Source organism: Podarcis bocagei (assembly GCF_964188305.1).
Source record: "Podarcis bocagei genome assembly, chromosome: 14".
Lineage (NCBI taxonomy): Eukaryota > Metazoa > Chordata > Lepidosauria > Squamata > Lacertidae > Podarcis > Podarcis bocagei.
In genome coordinates this window covers 17,087,988-17,106,105 of record NC_138139.1, presented here as the reverse complement: position 1 = coordinate 17,106,105, position 18,118 = coordinate 17,087,988, and the positions used below count along the sequence as shown (strand labels likewise).

At 46.4% G+C, this 18,118-nt stretch overlaps 1 protein-coding gene across 1 annotated transcript in view; it reads right to left on the bottom strand.

Moving 5' to 3' along the window:
* SH3GL3 (SH3 domain containing GRB2 like 3, endophilin A3) overlaps window positions 1–18,118 on the bottom strand; it is a 44,699-nt gene that overhangs the window by 5,851 nt on the left and 20,730 nt on the right. Inside the window, exons 2-6 of the mRNA XM_081171237.1 lie at window positions 11,174–11,242; window positions 9,885–9,957; window positions 4,900–5,043; window positions 3,547–3,680; window positions 1,875–2,033 (exon numbers count right to left, since the gene is read on the bottom strand). Of these exons, the coding sequence (XP_081027363.1) occupies window positions 1,875–2,033; window positions 3,547–3,680; window positions 4,900–5,043; window positions 9,885–9,957; window positions 11,174–11,242 (579 nt within the window). The remainder of the gene's footprint in view (window positions 1–1,874; window positions 2,034–3,546; window positions 3,681–4,899; window positions 5,044–9,884; window positions 9,958–11,173; window positions 11,243–18,118) is intronic.

Below are 18,118 nucleotides of genomic sequence, written 5' to 3'. Positions count from 1 at the left end.
TCAGAGTCCAAGAACAAACTCCAGACAGGTCATAACACTCAAGGAGGATGCAAAGCAGAGCTGAAAGGGTGTGTGGCCTGGGGAGAGTTCCAGGGGCCAGAATGAGAGACCTGGGGGCCACATTTGGCCCCGAGGCCTGAGGTTCACCATCCCAGGTGTAGACAAACCTGAGCTCGGGGAACCAATAGTCAGACTCAGCATAAGGCGTCTTATCAGTGTTCCTGTCAGTGGAACAGATGGAGCTTTCAGGATGTGGTGTGTCTTACCAGAGAAACCCAGAAATTGTTTCTTAGTAAACCACACACAGGGAACTCTGTGATAATCCTCACTTCTCTCACCAGGTGGCAGCCTTTCTAAAGCAATACAAAGAACAAAAATACAGCCGTTTGTCTCTGTTTTAAAGCTGCCATTAGCCATCAACATAAAGCATAGATGATTTTAAAGAAACAGACAGGGACAGGCAAAGGCCTACCGCTTCCTCTCTACTACAATATAGGACAGGGATTGCCAGACTTTTTTGGATTCATGGGCGCATTTGGAATTTTGAAAAGATGGTCACCTCCACACCATTTGGGCCCCATCTGCACAATTTATTAAAAGTGGTACCATACCACTGTAAACAGGGGTTGGGAGGAGACCCCTATTCCCCTCAGAGAACTACAACTCCCAGAGTCCCTTGGGGAGAGGCGCTGGCTGTTTAATCACTCAGAAAATTATAGCTCTGTGGGGGAGAAACAGGTGTCGCCTAACAACTCTCAGCAGACTACAATCCCCAGAATTCTTTGCACAAAGCCATGAGTGTTAAAGGGGTATGACACCGATTTAAATGTGCAGTGCAGATGGAGCCTCAAAGCAAACACAGCCGAAGTGAGAAAGTGCTGCTGCTGTTCAGCTCAAAGGGGGTGGTTTTGTCACCACCTCGTGACAAAAGAAGGGCAGGGACTGGGGTGCTGGGATGCCCCAAGGCGTTGCGGCCACCAAGGGAAGTCCTCAAGGGCACCGTGATGTCCACAGATACAGTGGCGGAGGAAGCCGCTCAGGCGCCTGGGGCGAGCTTCCCATAGGGACAGGGCGAGGCGCCCATAAGGGCAGGGTGGGGCCTCTGAAGTCTGCCTGCCTCTTCCCACTCAGCCGCCCTAAAGCGGCTGAGTGGGAGGATCAGGAGAATGTATTATAGCAGAGCACTGAATGAATCTGGTACTATGGTTGTTTTTCATTATGTGTTCTGGGATTGTAAACATCAAGATCAAGATAATACACGCCTGCTTTTGTGCCACTGTTTACACATCTCTTTTGTATAGAGTTTGTGACTGTATGGCTTAAAAACCTTGATTGTAAAAGGTAAAGATAAAGTTAAATGATCCCTGGACGGTTAAGTCCAGTCAAAGGTGACAATGGGGTTGTGGTGCTCATCTCGCTTTCAGGCCAAGGGAGCAGGCGTTTGTCCATAGACAGCTTTCTGGGTTATGTGGCCAGCAGGACTAAATTCCTTCTGGCACAATAGGAAACCGTGATGGAAGCCAGAGCACACATAAACGCAGTTTACTTTCCCGTCGCAGTGGTACCTATTTATCTACTCGCACTGGTGTGCTTTCGAACTGCTAGGTTGGCAGGAGCTGGGACAGAGCAATGGGCGCTAACCTCATTGTGGGGATTCGAAGCATCAACCTTCAGATCAGCAAGCCCAGGAGGCTCAGTGGTTAAACCGCAGCGCCACCCGCATCCTACCTTGATTGTACACACACACACACACACACACACACACACACACACACACTAGTAGTTAGGACACTGCAACCACATGGAATGCACACAAACACACCAAATCAGTCCTTGCACTCTCAAAGACCTTAAAATCAGCAAGAGGGTCTTACATCATTTTCTAAAAAGTTGAACATGCTCCTCTCTGCCAGTTCTTTGGATTCTTCAAACTTTTCCACAGCTTGCTTAACCTCCTCATCTGGTATCTTCCCTAGACGCTTCTTTTTGTAATCATAATCTAAACGCCGGCCTTCTAGTTTCTTCAGGTGGTGCTGTGTTCAAAACAAAAAGAAATCCAATTGCTAAGAATCCAAATGGCAAGGAGCCCCAAATGACGTTTTGCAAGCATGTTTCGGTTAAAGACGATATTATGCTGATTTATGCACTTAGGGAAAGCCCCGTGGGATGTCAGCCAAAAACAAACACCCCTCAACCAAAGAAAACCAGCATCTGTGAACACTCCAAATATTACACAGCAATAAATCCTTTCATGAAGGACACTTCACTCAATGCGGGGGGGGGGGGGAACCTTTAGACTCCCCGAATGAGAAGCAAGCGACTGCCAAAATATGGTTTCACTTTGCATCCTGGCTTTCAGTCAAGTTCTGAATTTTTTATTATTATTCTGACTGCAATGTGGTAGTTAACACAAGAGAGATAATGACAAACCATGGTTAGCACAAGAGACGTAATGCTAAACCATGGTTGCATTTGAATATGAAAAGTGGCGGTGGGGGAGAGCTGTGGTCCTCTAGATGGTGTTGGATGCCAACCGCCATCAGCTACAAAGAAGAACAGGGGAAACTGGAGAGGCTTAGCAGGGAGAAAAGCAAACCCTGGTTCTATCAGGTTTCTCTACAGCTATTTTATCTCTCCTTCAGCAGCTAATTTTCTCAATGGGTGGGAGGGGGAGAAACAGGGCTCATTCACACTTTTCCTTATCCCATGTCTAGAAAGCATGAATCCAAGCAGTTTTGCCTTTCCCCTGGAAAACTTGCTCTTTAGTGCTGAATCGGAGAAAACTTGAACCCGGAGAAAACCCGATTGACATTTGCTCCCATTCAGCAGTAAACAGTGGGTTTTCCTGGGGGAAAGCAGCAAGGAAAGTGGAAGTGTAAATGAGCCTGTAGGGGAAATTGCTCCACCTACCGTATTTTTCGCTCTATAAGACTCACTTTTCCCCTCCTAAAAAGTAAGGGGAAATGTGTGTGCGTCTTATGGAGCGAATGCAGGCTGCGCAGCTATCCCAGCAGCCAGAACAGCAAGAGGGATCGCTGCTTTCGCTGCACAGCGATCCCTCTTGCTGTTCTGGCTTCTGAGATTCAGAATATTTTTTTTCTTGTTTTCCTCCTCCAAAAACTAGGTGTGTCTCGTCTGGTGCGTCTTATAGAGCAAAAAATACGGTAGCTGCTAATAACCCAGCTTTCCCCAAAGCTGCTAACCACGGTTTCCCATTTCATCCAAACCAGGAAACGATAGCTATCGGCAGACTTCCTGGTTTGTTTACTTGCTTGTGCGAAGAGAGGGGTGAAGGGATTGCTAATATTTTACAGTGGTTGGGAGGGGGAGAACAGGGATGATTAGCTGCTGTGGACAGAGAAGCCCTGCTAAGGCTCAGAGAGGGAAGATGTTCCCATTGCTCCAAACCAAATAGAGCTACAGCACAACTAGAGATGCTCACGGTAAAAGTTCGGAGACACTTTGTGAAATTTCTCAAGGGATTAATGCGCCACACCTCCTGGCACATTTGAAAAGGCAAAACACGCAAGCCAGAAATAAACTCACCCCAATCTCTTTTAAATCCTTGTCTTGCAATAGCTGAAGAGGATCGATGAAGTTTTGCTTGACGTTGATGTCCAGAGAGTCTTTCACTTCGCCCATCAGCTTCATGCTCTCCCCCGAATCGATTAGGGCAGTGCCTTGTAGGGAAGAAGCAACACTCATTAAATCAAATTAGTACCATATGTGCTGTAGAAGAGGGCAAAAACCCAACAACCTAGGTATTAAAACCATATGCTCCATTGTCACCCTCCGTTCTCATAAATATGAACAGCTTTCCAATCCCCTGTATTTTCCCCTGCCCTCGTGTTGTAGGCAGGAACAGCTCACAATCCAAGCCTCCCACTTACCTTTTTTGGGGGTGGGGCCACCTTCTGTTTTCAGAAAGCCATAGGCAGGGCTTTATTTCAGCCTTCAGCGGAACTCAGTTCTGGCAAATCTCAGGTGGGCACCATTGCCATTATAAGAGAACATGGTCAGGGGAGGAGGAAGGGGGCGGAGGGGGCAGTACGCCCCGGGTGCCACTCTGAGAGGGGTGACAAGATGGCCCCTACCTCCCCCCAGCTGTAGAGCAGCCGACCGCTCTCACGCACTGTCCGTACAGGCTCCCTCTCACACAGCGACCGTATGGGCTGCTGCGCGTGAGCAGTCCGTATGGAATGCTGCTTGTGTGGGTTGCTGCACATGCGCACTTCGTCCGAGCGTCGCTGTGCAAGCGGCAGCCCATACAGACTGCACATGTGCGGCATTCCTTACAAAGTGCGCACATGCGGGAAGCCGCACATGCACAGTCCATACGGGCTGCGCAGTCCCAGGTGCCAGAGAGGGTTCCTCTGCCACTGAACATGGTGCGTTCCGGCACCTCTTTCTCTAGAAAAATAGGTGGGTGTGGTGTGGAGAAAACCACCTCACAGGCCTAATAATAATAATAAAAATAATAAATTTTATTTATATCCTGCCCTCCCCAGCCGAAGCCGGGCTCAGGACGGCTAACAACAATAAAATAGTGCAACATTCTAAAAACATTTCATTATAAAAATTAATTAAAACCAAATTGATGGCAACCATTAAGCTAAAGTTCTGTGAAGATTGCCAAAGGAGGGAGTCAGGCTGCCTGTCAGTGTCTTCTGCCAGTCAAAGATTTTGTACTTTTAGAGGACCGTCTTTAGTATGGCAAATACATGAAATGTATCTGTCTCTGTGAGCTGTACTCTCTCATGTTCATTCTGTCTCAGCCTTGCCTCTCCTCCCTCTATTACCTCCTCCACTGTAAGCTCCATGGGGCAGGGCCTGTCTTCCCCACCACAACCACATGCCACATGCACAGGCCACAGAAGCCACATAGCTGCAGATGCTCACCAAATGCGGAGTCTTCTCCGAGTTCTCTCCCATATCGAAGCATACACTCTCCAAGCAGCCCTTCTGTCTGAGGGTACCCTGTGGCTTTCACTTGCCCTCGTATCTTGGACACGGTATTCAGCATTCCCAGCTTAGCTCTGTAGGCTTAAAAACAAAAACAAAAAAACCTCAGAGACATTGGCGAGGCATAAAAGGAATACCTAAATATCTGTTTGAAGAAAGACATATGTGCTTATTATCCCCACATATTGGGGTAAACAGTCTGAAGTGTCGTGGCAAATTCAGAAGTGCAGGGTTCCTTCATGATAGCCACAGCCACACCACCTTCTAAGATTGTACAGTGATCTTATAATTATACCATCACCGTAATACAGTGGTACCTCTGGTTGCGAACGGGATCCGTTCCAGAGGCCCGTTTGCAACCTGAAAAGCCTTCAACCTGAAGCACCATATCTGCACAGGTGCGCGGTGCGATTTGGCGCTTGTGCGCATGTAGCGAAACCCGGAAGTAACCCTTTCCAGTACTTCTGGGTTGCCACGGGACGCAACCTGAAAAGACATAACATGAAGCAAACATAACATAAGGTATGACTGTAATGCGATGTGCATTGCAATGAACAATGCCGATTGCCACGTGCTGCTTTCCAGCTAGACTGACTATTCTATGCGCATGTACAGGAGCAAATGATTTGGAGTGATTAAGGTGTGTTTTCCTTGACATTCCACTAGACGTAACAGAATTTGCACACCATTCTCTTGAAACGGGAGCACCTTGTGTTTCCAGTGTTCCAAAATGTTTAGCTTTGGAACATGCAGAACAACTCTTCAGTGCTCTTCCCATGCACCTTATCCAAAGCGACCCTAGGAGCCAATCCTCAGTGGCTGTCAGGCGGCAGAGGAACCAAGCCCCACAGCAGGTTGCCAGGAACGGATAAGACAATGAAAAGTCCTTACCATCTGCTTTTTATTCAATATTTACAGAGAGGGGCTTAGGAATGCAGCCTCTTGGAATAATGGCGTTGTCCCGAGTCAATCTCCACGCCCCTTCTCTCCCACTTCCTCATTCGTCATCTCTTCTACGGGTGGCACTGAGGGCCCTTTGCCTCTGAGCTCTTTGCTCTCCTACTTTTAAGGCTCGCCAGGTTCTGGGAGATGGTGGGTCTGGAATGCTTTCTAGCGATAACGTGTCAGCCAGCTGCTGCTCTGGCCCTGCCTCCTCCTCTTCTCCCATTATTTCCCAACTTTCCCCCTCATCTTCCTCTGAGCTGTGACCTCCCTCAAACCCCTGTTGTAATTCTGTCTTCTTCTTCTCTGGAAGGGTCAGGCTGCGGAGGCGGCTTCCACCATTCCTGCTCTGACCAGTCCCTGTTATTGGCTGACTCACCCTCTTTTCACTCTGATTGGATTCAATCAAAGGATGAAATGACTTCTCGGTAGAAAACAACAACAACAACCCTCTCCTTTCATGCTGATTGGGTGGCTCAGGAATTATTATTATTAAATTATTATTATTATTTCATTATTAACATTTGAACTTATATACTGCCCTATACGCGCAGGTCTCAGGACGGTTCACAGGATAAAATCAGAAAATAAAACCAAGTATGTAATCAAAATATAAATAATAACCCAATAAACACCACCCCCAGCTGAAAGCTGGGACCCTGCTGCAGAAATAGTAATGAGTCTTTAGTCCTGGACCACTACACCTCTAGAAATAATACTACCTTACGTTATAAGAATATTGTTACTAGGGCAACAACGCTGTCCTCTTTTATAGGAATATGATGCCTCTTAATGCCAGGTTCTGGGGATCAAGAGCAGGAGAGTGCAAAGCCATGGTTCTAAAAGCTGAGATTTACATGGAAATTTTCTTCTCTAAGACTTACCTAGGGGAAGTGCAACATAAGGAGCAGAGGGGGCTGGCTTATATTATTCTAGTATGGGTTAACAGGCAGTGGTTCTCAGAGATCTCTCTCCCACCATCTGCTACCCAAACCTTTTAACTATACACAGAGCCGTCTTTCCTATTGGGTTTACTGGCGCGTTGCGCCAGGGCGCTGGCCTCTCAGGGGCGCCCCAGTGAGTGGGTGAGCTGTGTGGCTTTGCCAGCCGCCTCCCCTTTCCCAGCTATGCCCCATCAACCATATGGCTGGCAGGCGTGCAGCTTGCATCCCAAGCCCCCACGGGAGGAGAGCGATCCCCACAGAGGCTTGGGAAAAGGTCAACAACTCTGGGAAATGGGCGGCGGCACCGCCAGAAGGATCTTTGCACCACGGCGCCAGATATGCTTAAGACAGCCCTGACTATACATCCCGGGGATAGTTACAGCCCCACTCCAATGCTAAGTATTCTTATTATTCCAAATTTCATTGAGGTCAGTGGGTGTTTTCGTGTGGGCCAAATATGTAGGATAAAGCTCTGTTCACCAAAGCAGACCTTTCCCAGCAAACCATCTGTAGCAAAAAGAGGTTTTAACAGACCCTGCTATGAATGTTATTTGTTCTCAAACTGCAATAGTAAAAGTTCAGCTGATGAGTAACCCCCACTCCCACGCCGCTTTCTCTGAAAATGCACTTAGTTATAGAAAAGAAAAGAAAATCAGGGTGGACAGATAAGCAGTGTGTGCTGGAACCAATAAGAAATAAATCCTTCATTTCTCAGTACATACTACGTCTCATTTTACAGAGATATTACATATTCACAAAGATATTGGTATATGCCAAGAATGGTACAGATTTCCAATCTAGAGGGGAGTTTCTAGATGGGTTTTTACAGGGTAATGTCACAAACAGGCAATGTTTATAACGATTCCGTGACTGTTCTTTCTGAAAATTGCAATTTCATGTGGAAAGCTCTTGACAAAACGGAAGCATGGTTCTTGCAAACATAACCTTGACTTTCACATGACTGTATCTCTAACTCACAAAAAAGGCCAGAGTGCAAACTGTGCAGACAAAAAAAAAAATTCATCCCCAAACTATTTTAAAGAGAAGCGTCAATGGAAAAAAGTCTTCACAAATAAAGCTATTGAGTCTACTTCAACACCATGTAATTTCTCAGACTCTCTACATGACAATTACTTTGCCTAGCAGTTTATAGATGTTTATCCTATCTTTCAGGGCGTTTTCTGTCACAAGGCAATTTACAAACACAAAATCCCAAATGACTAAAACAACATAAAATAGGGATGGGGGTGTTGCTGGACTCCAAGTCCTATCAACCCCAACCAGCTTGACCAATGGGAATGGACGATGGGAGTTGTAGTCTATCGACATTTGGAGGGCCACAGCTCCCCCACCCCCACAGAACACACAGCTCCCCCACCCCACAGAACACCAGCATTTGAACGTTAACACTAACATTACAGCAGCAGCTACACATTTGTTAAAATGTGGGGATTCATAACATTAGCCAAATGCAGACTAAACGGTATGGGTTCTGCTGGGGTGACAGGGGCCTTGGCAGCCCCCCCCCAAGGATTCCAGCTGATTATATTGACCCAGATCTACATACACTGGACTCTAAGCACTGTATTCATTATATTGTGCCTCCTCCTTGAGAGGTTCGGAGGGTGGCAACACGAGAACGGGGCCTTCTCTGCAGTGGCTCCCTGTCTGTGGAATGCTCCCCCCAGGGAAGTTCACCTGGTGCCTTCATTATACACCTTCAGGTGCCAGGCAAAAACGTTCCCTTTTAACCAGGCCTTGGGTTGATTTGATTGACATCCTATGCCCTTATAAAATGTGGTTCTTTTTTTGGGGGGGGGGGTTGCTATTGGGTTGCTGTTTTTATTTTGATTATATATATTGTGGTTTTTTATTTTGATTTTGTTCTGTGAACCGCCCTGAGACCTCCAGGTATAGGGCGGTATATAAACTATAATAATAATAATAATAATAATAATAATAATAATAATAATAATAATAATAATAATAATAATAATAATATTGTTAAGTTAAAATAAAAATAAAAAATAATAAAAAATTGTCCAGTAGCACCTTATAGACCAACTATGTTTGCTCTGGTATAAGCTTTCATGTGCATGCACACTTCTTCAGATAGCTTATACCAGAACAAACTTAGTTGGTCTATAAGATGCTACTAGACAAATTTTTATTTATTTTTATTTTTATTTCGACTACGTCAGACTGACACAGCTACCCACCTGAATTATTAAGTTTAAGAGTAATTTAGTGATATATTTGTTGCACTGGTAGAAGATTGTTTCATAAGGGAAAACAGAAGTACAAGGCTCCCGAATGCCTTGGGAGTCAAAAATTTCGGTTCCCGAACGATTGAAAACCGGAAGTGAGTATTCCATTTTTCAAACGTTCTTTTGGAAGCCAAACGTCTGACGGGGCTTCTGATTGGCTGCAGGAGCTTCCTGCAGCCAATCAGAAGCTGCACTTTGTAAGTCAAACATTTCAGAAGTTGAACGGACTTCTGGAACGGATTCTGTTCGACTTCTGAGTTATGGGAGTACATCGCTAAAGGTTGTTATGCAATTGGCTGCACCACAACAATCAGCTGTTGCATTGGATTCTTTTGTTGTAGAACCTTCAAACTCTGCCATCCGCTTGCATACAGGCTCTCGCCATAGCAGACCAGAGTGTGTTGATTATGACCTGTATAACTCCTGATGGAAGCATGACATCCAGTGTTTGGATGTTGGGGATAGGAAAGAGCATCCATGGAGATTAAGATGGACTAGCATCATCACCATCCCATGGACGGCACCAGAGGATGAAAAATTGCACAGTGTGTCTGCACAGAAGTGACTGGATGAAACAGAACTGATCAGGATTTCCCTTATAGAGGAGCTACTGGCAGGTAGGGGGATCAGAAATTTCATGGTGCAAAAGCATCCAGCCATGATAGGTCGTTGTGCCCAGAAGCCAAGCAAGGCCTGCATGCAGCAGATCTGATGACCTGGGTTTGCAGTGAAACGTCTGGAAGAGGCTATTGGAATCATCTCCATTTACCTGGATTAGGTTGCAGATATTCAGTGGACTTTGACAGGAGTTCTGCCACAGCTTTGCTGGTGATGTCAATCTTCTGTAAGACAAACATATCAAGGCTTTTAAGCAAAATTTCATCGAAATGCCTGTTATCACTCCTTTCAGATGCAGCATAAAAACCTGTGTGTTCTGTGGAAATAACCACAGAAGGCACCCGGTCAACTAAGTCAGAGATGGAGAGCCTCTGGCCTTCCAGATGCTGTTGGAAGACAACTCCCATCAGTCCCAACCACCAAGGCCAATTGTCTAGGAAGATGGGAGTTGTAGTCCAGCAATGTAGGAGGGTCACAGGTTCCACATCTCAGAACAAAGTAAAACTGGGACAAGTGGGTGACAAAATGAGATCATGGCAAGATGGACATTTATGTATTCTATCCAGTAGTAAAGGTAAAAAGTAAAGGACCCCTGGACATTTAAGTCCAGTCAAAGGCGACTATGGGGTTGCGGCGCACATCTCGCTTTCAGGCTGAGGGAGCCGGCATTTGTCCACAGACAGCTTTCTGGTTCATGTGGCCAGCAGGGCTAAACCACTTCTGGCACAACAGGACACCGTGATGGAAGCCAGAGTGCACGGAAACACTGTTTACCTTCCCACCACAGCGGTACCTATTTATCTAATTACACTGGTGTGCTTTCGAACTGCTAGGTTGGCAGGAGCTGGGACAGAGCAACAGGGACTCACTTTGTCGCAGGGATTCAAACCACCGACCTTCTGATCGGCAAGCCCAAGAGGCTTAGTGGTTTAGCGCCACCTGCGTCCAATAGTAGAGCTGGTAAGAATGCCTAGTTGTTCGAATGGTAGGCTTTCGTTTCAGGTAAACAATATTTGCTTCTTTCTATAATCTCACCCCGCACTCCGTAGTTATTTTCCTTATAACATGGTTGGTTTATTTTACTATACTGATATGGTGCAATGGAAGTGAATAGCACTAATTCACGAGCGAGGATCTGCACTCAAGTCAAATATCTATTTCTTCCTACCTTGTTGTGAAGGAAAAATTAGAAAGATCCGCCTTTGTCACCCTGAGCAACTTGAAGGAAAAACAAAAACATACACATCTAACTCATACATAAAAATATAAATTGGACCTAGAACAGGTTGACGTGATCTGAATACTCATGCGGTACAGCCATGTTGGGAGTGTAGACTCTAGACTGGAAGGGAAGGGAGGTAGAGAAACCTTACTTTATCATCTGGAACCAAGGGCATGTGATTAGCAACAATCTTTAAGCATTTGTTTGGCTTGTCTTACCCGTTCCATCTCATGGAAATCTTCATCGAGTTTTGTTCCTTCCACTCCGCTGATTTTTTCACTGAATAGCTGCAGGAAAAAAAGAAAAGCGCTTATATAGCATGAAACAAAAGCTGCACATAAGGCTAGAAAAAATGTAGGAGACCCCACACAAATCCTGTCAAAATCAGGAGTCCCTTTTAGATATTGGAGAGTGCAGTGGGTCAGAGCAGAGGCCCATCTGTCACTCAGTCTATGCCTATGCAAAGTCCACAAGGGCAGGAGGGCAACTGCTCTGTCTGCTGCTGTTCCCAAGTGACTGGTATCCACAGGTATGCCACCTCTCATAATGGAGAAAGCCATCACGGCTGGTAGCCACTAGGAATGGGAAAACCTATCAATTTCATTTTCTCATCCCCCCCCCCAATTCTCCACATTTTCAGTTTACAACGTTTTTATTTTAAACCTGTCTTGAAAATCAATTAACTTTTTAGTGCTTACTTCTCTTGATTGCACACAACTTTGTCTAATATACACATCATTCCAGAGCAATTCCCCCTAATATAATGATAGAGTGGTAGAATGATGCAATCACAGTGTTAGAAGGGACCCCGCGTAAGTGTGATAAAAAATGGTTAAAAATTATGATATATGAAACTGCTAAAGATGGGGTAAGGGTGGTGCTGTGGGTTAAACCACAGAGCCTAGGACTTGCCGATCATAAGGTCGGCGGTTCAAATCCCCGCGACAGGGTGAGCTCCCGTTGTTCGGTCCCTGCTCCTGCCAACCTAGCAGTTCGAAAGCCCGTCCAAGTGCAAGTAGATAAATAGGTACCGCTCCAGCGGGAAGGTAAACGGCGTTTCCGTGCGCTGCTCTGGTTCACCAGAAGTGGCTTAGTCATGCTGGCCACATGACCTGGAAGCTGTACACCAGCTCCCTCGGCCAATAAAGCGAGATGAGCACCACAACCTCAGAGTCGGTCACGACTGGACCTAATGGTCAGGGGTCCCTTTACCTTTACCTAAAGATGAGGTAAAATGAAAATCAGATAGGGGGGACTTGGGGAAGCTCACTTAACAATGTTTAGAAAAAATAAGGATAAGACAAGAATTTGTTTGTAATGTTTGTATTTCTGTTTGTATTGTTTATTTGTGTTATAAAATGAATAAAAAAAATTGGGGGAAAAAGAAGAAGGGACCCCATGGATTATCTAGTCCAACTCCCTGCAATGAAGGAATCTTTTGCCCAATGTGGGGCTTGAACCCAAGACCTTGGGATTAAGAAGCTCATGCTCTAGCCAGGGACCAATTTACCTGCACCCCTACAGGTATCAAACCTGTGACCTTGGCGTTATCCCCACCATGCTCTAACCAACTGAGCTAACCGCATTTCTGTAAATTATTTTCACTAATGCATGCATTTTAATGCACACTATACCTTAGTAGTATATGCATTTATATATGTATTACTTGGCTGGAGAACAGCATTGGGAAATACAGATAAATGCACATTTCAAAGGATGCGCTTTGATTCATGTACCATATTTTCCCATGTATAAGACTAGGTTTTCCCCCCTAAAAAATAATGTCAAAAATTAGGAGGTGTCTTATACTCTGGGCCACCTCTCCCCATTTTCTTAAATCTGAGTCCCAAAAAATAGGGGGTGTCTTATACACGGGGGTATCTTATAGACAGAAAAATACGGTAATTTGGCTGTATCTCAGTACCAGGCGTAACTGGATGATCCATTTACACCCAATGTGGAGTTAAAGTAGAATTCCTCACCCCCTGGCATAAAAGACTAGATCAAGTGGAGGGAGGTGCTTAGGGCTAACACATGCCCTTAATCATCTGATTTATTCCCCCCACCACACTCGCGGCTCTAGTCTATCCACACCATACAGAAATTACTGGAAGGAGCTTCACAACACAGTCTGATTACAGAGCCAAAGGCATCAATTAGAGCAAGCGCTCACAGCTGCAGTAACATGACATTCTTCTCCCGTTTTACTGCCTCCGGGTGGCAGCCCTGCTCCACCCAGAAGCCAAAGGGGCGTCTTAAAGATATACTTCAAGGCAAGAAACCTCAGCTGCACTTCCACGGGGCAGGTCAAGCGATAAGGGGACCAACAGCTCACAATCTAAGCAAAACAAGGCATTCCTCAGCACTTAATCTGCTACACTGTTGAGATTCTCAGAAAAGAGGCAAGCTTCTTTTTCAAAAGATACAATTTCGAATTGTTTGTGTGTGTGAGTTATAAAGCATGTGATATCGGTAACAAAAGAACCATTGACATTAGCCGTCCGCAGGAATGTGTTCTGTGGTTTGTCCCTCCAGGAGCCCAGCCTTCACCACCCTGGTACTGTCCACATGCTTGGGGATGCAATTTCTATCAGTCCCAGCCAGGCCAGGACTGATGGGATTTGTAGTTCAAAAGCATCTAGCGGGCAGCAGGTTGGTTAAAGCTCCAAGAGGCAATCTGTGCAAAAGAAAAGAAGATCTGTTGCTCGTTGGTAGAGCATGTACTTTCCCACATAGGGTGTTCTGTGTTCAATTCCTGGAGTCTCCAGCTGAAAAGGATCCAGCAGAAAGTGATATTATGGTCCTGTTCAGTGTCTCAAGACTGCTGGCCACAGCAGACAAGGAGCACTTTACTGCTAAATTATACTTCTGCACAGAAGGCAAGAAAGTCCTATTGCATGTCGCAGGAAACCTCCCCCCCCCCAATCATTCAGTTTGTACAAACTTCACACACTCACACACTACATACACCACGCTTCTGTTATAAATTCATAGATTCAACCATACATCGGATCTGCACTGTTCCACTTTTATTTTACTCCATGAAGGAAGGACTACAAAATGGGGAAGGTTTGATACAGGCCAGCCATAATCCCTTGAGCATACCAGCACGTACACAGGAGGCCCTGCCCAGTTGCTATGCCATCCCTGATGGTCCTAGACAGAAGACCATCAAGATCACAAAGAACTTGCATATGGGAGTGGATTCAGCACGGACTGGAACAAAGGACAAGGATCAGCTCTTCCCTCTGGGGGCAGGAAACTGCAAGCTCCCCTTTGTCACCTGGAAAGTACTCATGGGGAGGGGGGGAAAGGAGGAACCAGCCAGGTGACAGGACACTCAGGTTACCACCACAACTCCTCCCTCAACCCCTCCTTTTTGTGATGTAGTTGTGATGTAGTCTTAGAGGTGTAGTTTGGGGAATTAGTAACTAATAAAAGTTGGGGTCTTCTTTTGTTCTGGGCTTCCATTTTGCTTCAGCTTGTTGCTGGTGGGAGTCCTGTCGCGACAGTATTCAATAAAGGCCAAGCCTACAGGCTGCTGTTTTGCTCCAAGTTATCCTGGTTGGTGTCTTTGTTTTTGTCCAAGGGAGCCCTCAGATTTTTCCGTTAGCATGCACAACTGGAAGTTCTTCAGCACATGCAAGGAGTTGCTTGGTGCTTCTTTGCATGCAAATGCCTCAGGGCTCCATCCTCTCAACCATGCTTTGTAACACCTACATGAAGCCGCTGGGAGAGATCATCAGGGGGTTTGGGCTGGGTGTTCATCAGTATGCGGATGATACCCAGCTCTACCTCTCCTTTAAATCGGAACCAGCAAAGGCGGTGAAGGTCCTGTGTGTGTCTGGAGGCGGTTGGAGGATGGATGGTGGCTAACAGTTTGAGGTTGAATCCTGACAAGACAGCGAAATTAATGGACAATGCAGAATTGGACAAAATGACAGGAAGGATTCGAAACCTGTGGGACCAGAGATTTAGAGAAGATTGGAAGAGGTATACAAATTATTTGAAGAGCAACTGTAATCAACAAATTATGCTAGTAGGACTACAAGAAGTTTTGTAAGGAGAAATATACGGTGTTACAAAGTAGAAAAAGATAGAGATATTGGTTATAAGTTTGAAATGTAATAGGGAAAATAAAAAATGCATACTAAGAGATTAGATTGGAAAATTTTCAGACAGGACTGATGGAAGTAAAAAAAAATTGAGTAAGATGTAAAAGTATGTTTAATTATTGTTGAAAATTGTATGTTAAAAAACTAATAAAAATTTATATAAAATAAGAATCCTGACAAGACAGAAGTACTGTTTTGGGGGGATAGGAGGCAGGTAGGTGTGGAGGATTCCCTGGTCCTGAACAGGGTAACTGTGCCCCTGAAGGACCAGGTGCGGAGCCTGGGAGTCATTTTGTGTGTGTGTTTTAAATACTTTTTATTAAGTTTCACATTTTTAACATAGTATTAACATTTCATATAACATAAAAATAATACAATTCCCCCAACCTCCCCCCTCCCCTGACTTCCCTCAACTTCCTCTTCTGGTTTTTTACATACCGTATTTTTCGCTCTATAGGACGCACCGGACAATAGGACGCACCTTGTTTTAGAGGGGGGGAAACAAGAAAAAAAATTCTCCCCCTCTCTGCCCAGCACCCCTTCAGTGAAGCGGCAGGAGGCGCTGCGCAGAGAGGGGGAGAATTTTCCCCCTCTTGTTTTCCCCCTATAAAACAAGGTGCCGTTTAAGGTGCGTTCAGTCGCCTTCAGGCGGCTACCTTGGAAGCCAGGAGAGCGAAAGGGGTCGGTGCCCACCGACCCCTCTCGCTCTCCAGGCTTCAGGTTCCTTTCGACCTGCTCTTTGGGGCTGGCAGGGGGAAGCCCACCACCAGCCCCAAAGAGCAGGTCGGGGAGCAGGGAAAGGCGTGCAGCGGAGAGGCTCCTGCCATAGCCCCCCGTGCGCTCTCCAGACTGGAGAGGTGACACGCAGCTAGAGGCTCCTGCCGTAGTCGCGCGTCACCTCTCCAGCTGGGAGAGGGTCGCGGGGGGCTGCTTTAGCCGCGCGTGCGCTCTCCCGGCTGGAGAGGTGACGTGCGGCTATAGAGGCTCCTGCCAAAACCGCCCGTCACCTCTCCAGCTGGGAGAGGATCTGGGGGGGCTTGTTTAGCTAAAGAAGTCCCCCGCGACCCTCTCCTGGCTGGAGAAGTGGTGTGCGGCTAAAGAGGCTCCTGCCATAGCCGCGCGCCACCTCTCCAGCCAGGAGAGGGTCACGGGGCTGTGGCTTCTTCGCTCCATAGGACGCACACACATTTCCCCTTCAATTTTGAATGGGAAAAAGTGCGTCCTATAGAGCGAAAAATACGGTAATAATTTCCCCTGCTTGTTTTATTATATCTTCATATTAGGTTCCTTATATCCAACGTTGTTATTCTCTTATCATTTTAACATCTTCTTTATCATTTCTGTATTTATTTTGGGAGTCATTTTGGACTCCCAGCTGTCCATGAAGGCGCAGGTCAATTCTGTGTCCAGAGCAGCTGTCTACCAGCTCCACCCTACCTGCCCATGGACTGTCTTGCCAGAGTGGTGCATGCTCTGGTTATCTCCCGCTTCGATTACTGCAATGCTCTCTCTGTGGGACAACCTTTGAAGGTGACTCGGAAACTACAATTAATCCAAAATGCAGCAGCTAGACTGGTGAGTGGAAGTGGTCACTGAGACAACAGGAGTGTCTCCACCTCCATCATTCAGCCCGGACACTGAGGTCCACTTCCAAGGTCTTCTGGCAGTTCCCTCTGTTATGTATTCAGTGGTCTGTGTTTGCCTGAGCTTCAGTCTAGACCAGGGGTCTGCAACCCACGGCTCCGGAGTCGCATGTGGCTCTTTTACACCTTTGCCGCGGCTCCGGGGCGGATACTAGCGAGGGGAGGAGGCGCATTGTGCGCCCCGACACTCCCCACTGTGGCGGGCACTGTACTGGCTGTGATGTCGCATGGGGGCGGTGCATGCGTTAGTCACGCACCGTCCCGACATCACCTTCCCGCCCGCTGTCAGATCGTGGCTCCGGAGATATATTTGTTTTAAATGTCGCAATGGTTTTGCGGCTCCCAGTTTTTTTTCCTTCGGAAACGGGTCCAAGTGGCTCTTTTTGTCTTAAAGGTTGCAGACCCCTGGTCTAGACTAAGGATTCTGAGCTCCTGTGTTATGATTCAATACAAGATGTCCAGTTACAGAACATTTCAGGATTTAGGCCTCTGCCATTGGCCCTTGAACTCTGAGTTGTGATTCGCAGCTTGGAAGTTTAGACAGCCAATCACGTTAGGAGTGGGAGTGGCCCCGGCTTTCAGGAATGTATATAAGCAGTTGCTTTGCCCCCATTTCCCAGTTATGTGGTTCAATAAAGGTTCTTGCTGCTATCACCGCGTCTTGCCTCATGGGAACCCGCCTACACTTCACCCTCACTGAGAGACATAAAGTTACAGGGAACCAGGCAGAGGGCCTTCTCTGCAGTGGCACCCTCCTTGTGGACTGCCCTCCCATTACATGTCAGGGAGATAAAGAATTACACAACAGCTGACGGCAGCCCTATTTAGGGAAGTTTTTAATGTCTGACATTTTTATACACATATATTTTGCTGGAAGCTGCCCGGAGTAGTTGGGGAAACCCAGCCAGGTAGGCAAGGTATAAACAATAAAATTATTATTATTATTATTATTATTATTATTATTATTATTATTATTATTATTATTATTATTATTTATTATGCGCCTCAGGCGGCAGGATCCATGGGGCAGCAGTTCAAGCCTCCAAGCAGGAATCAGCAAACTTTTTCAGAAGGGGGCCAGTCCACTGTCCCTCAGACCTTGTGGGGGGCCAGACTATTTTTTTTTTGGGGGGGGGATGAACGAATTCCTATGCCCCACAAATAACCCAGAGATGCATTTTAAATAAAAGCACACATTCTACTCATGTAAAATCACGCTAATTCCCAGACCGTCCGCGGGCCAGATTTAGAAGGCAATTGGGCCGGATCCAGCCCCCGGGCCTTAGTTTGCCTACCCATGTTCCAAGGAATGCGTCGCCTGTTCCTGCTGCCGCATGTGGCATCATCAGCTGCTTGGAGGCTGGATCTGTTGCCTCCTTGGCAGCCCCCATGCCACCTCCACAGT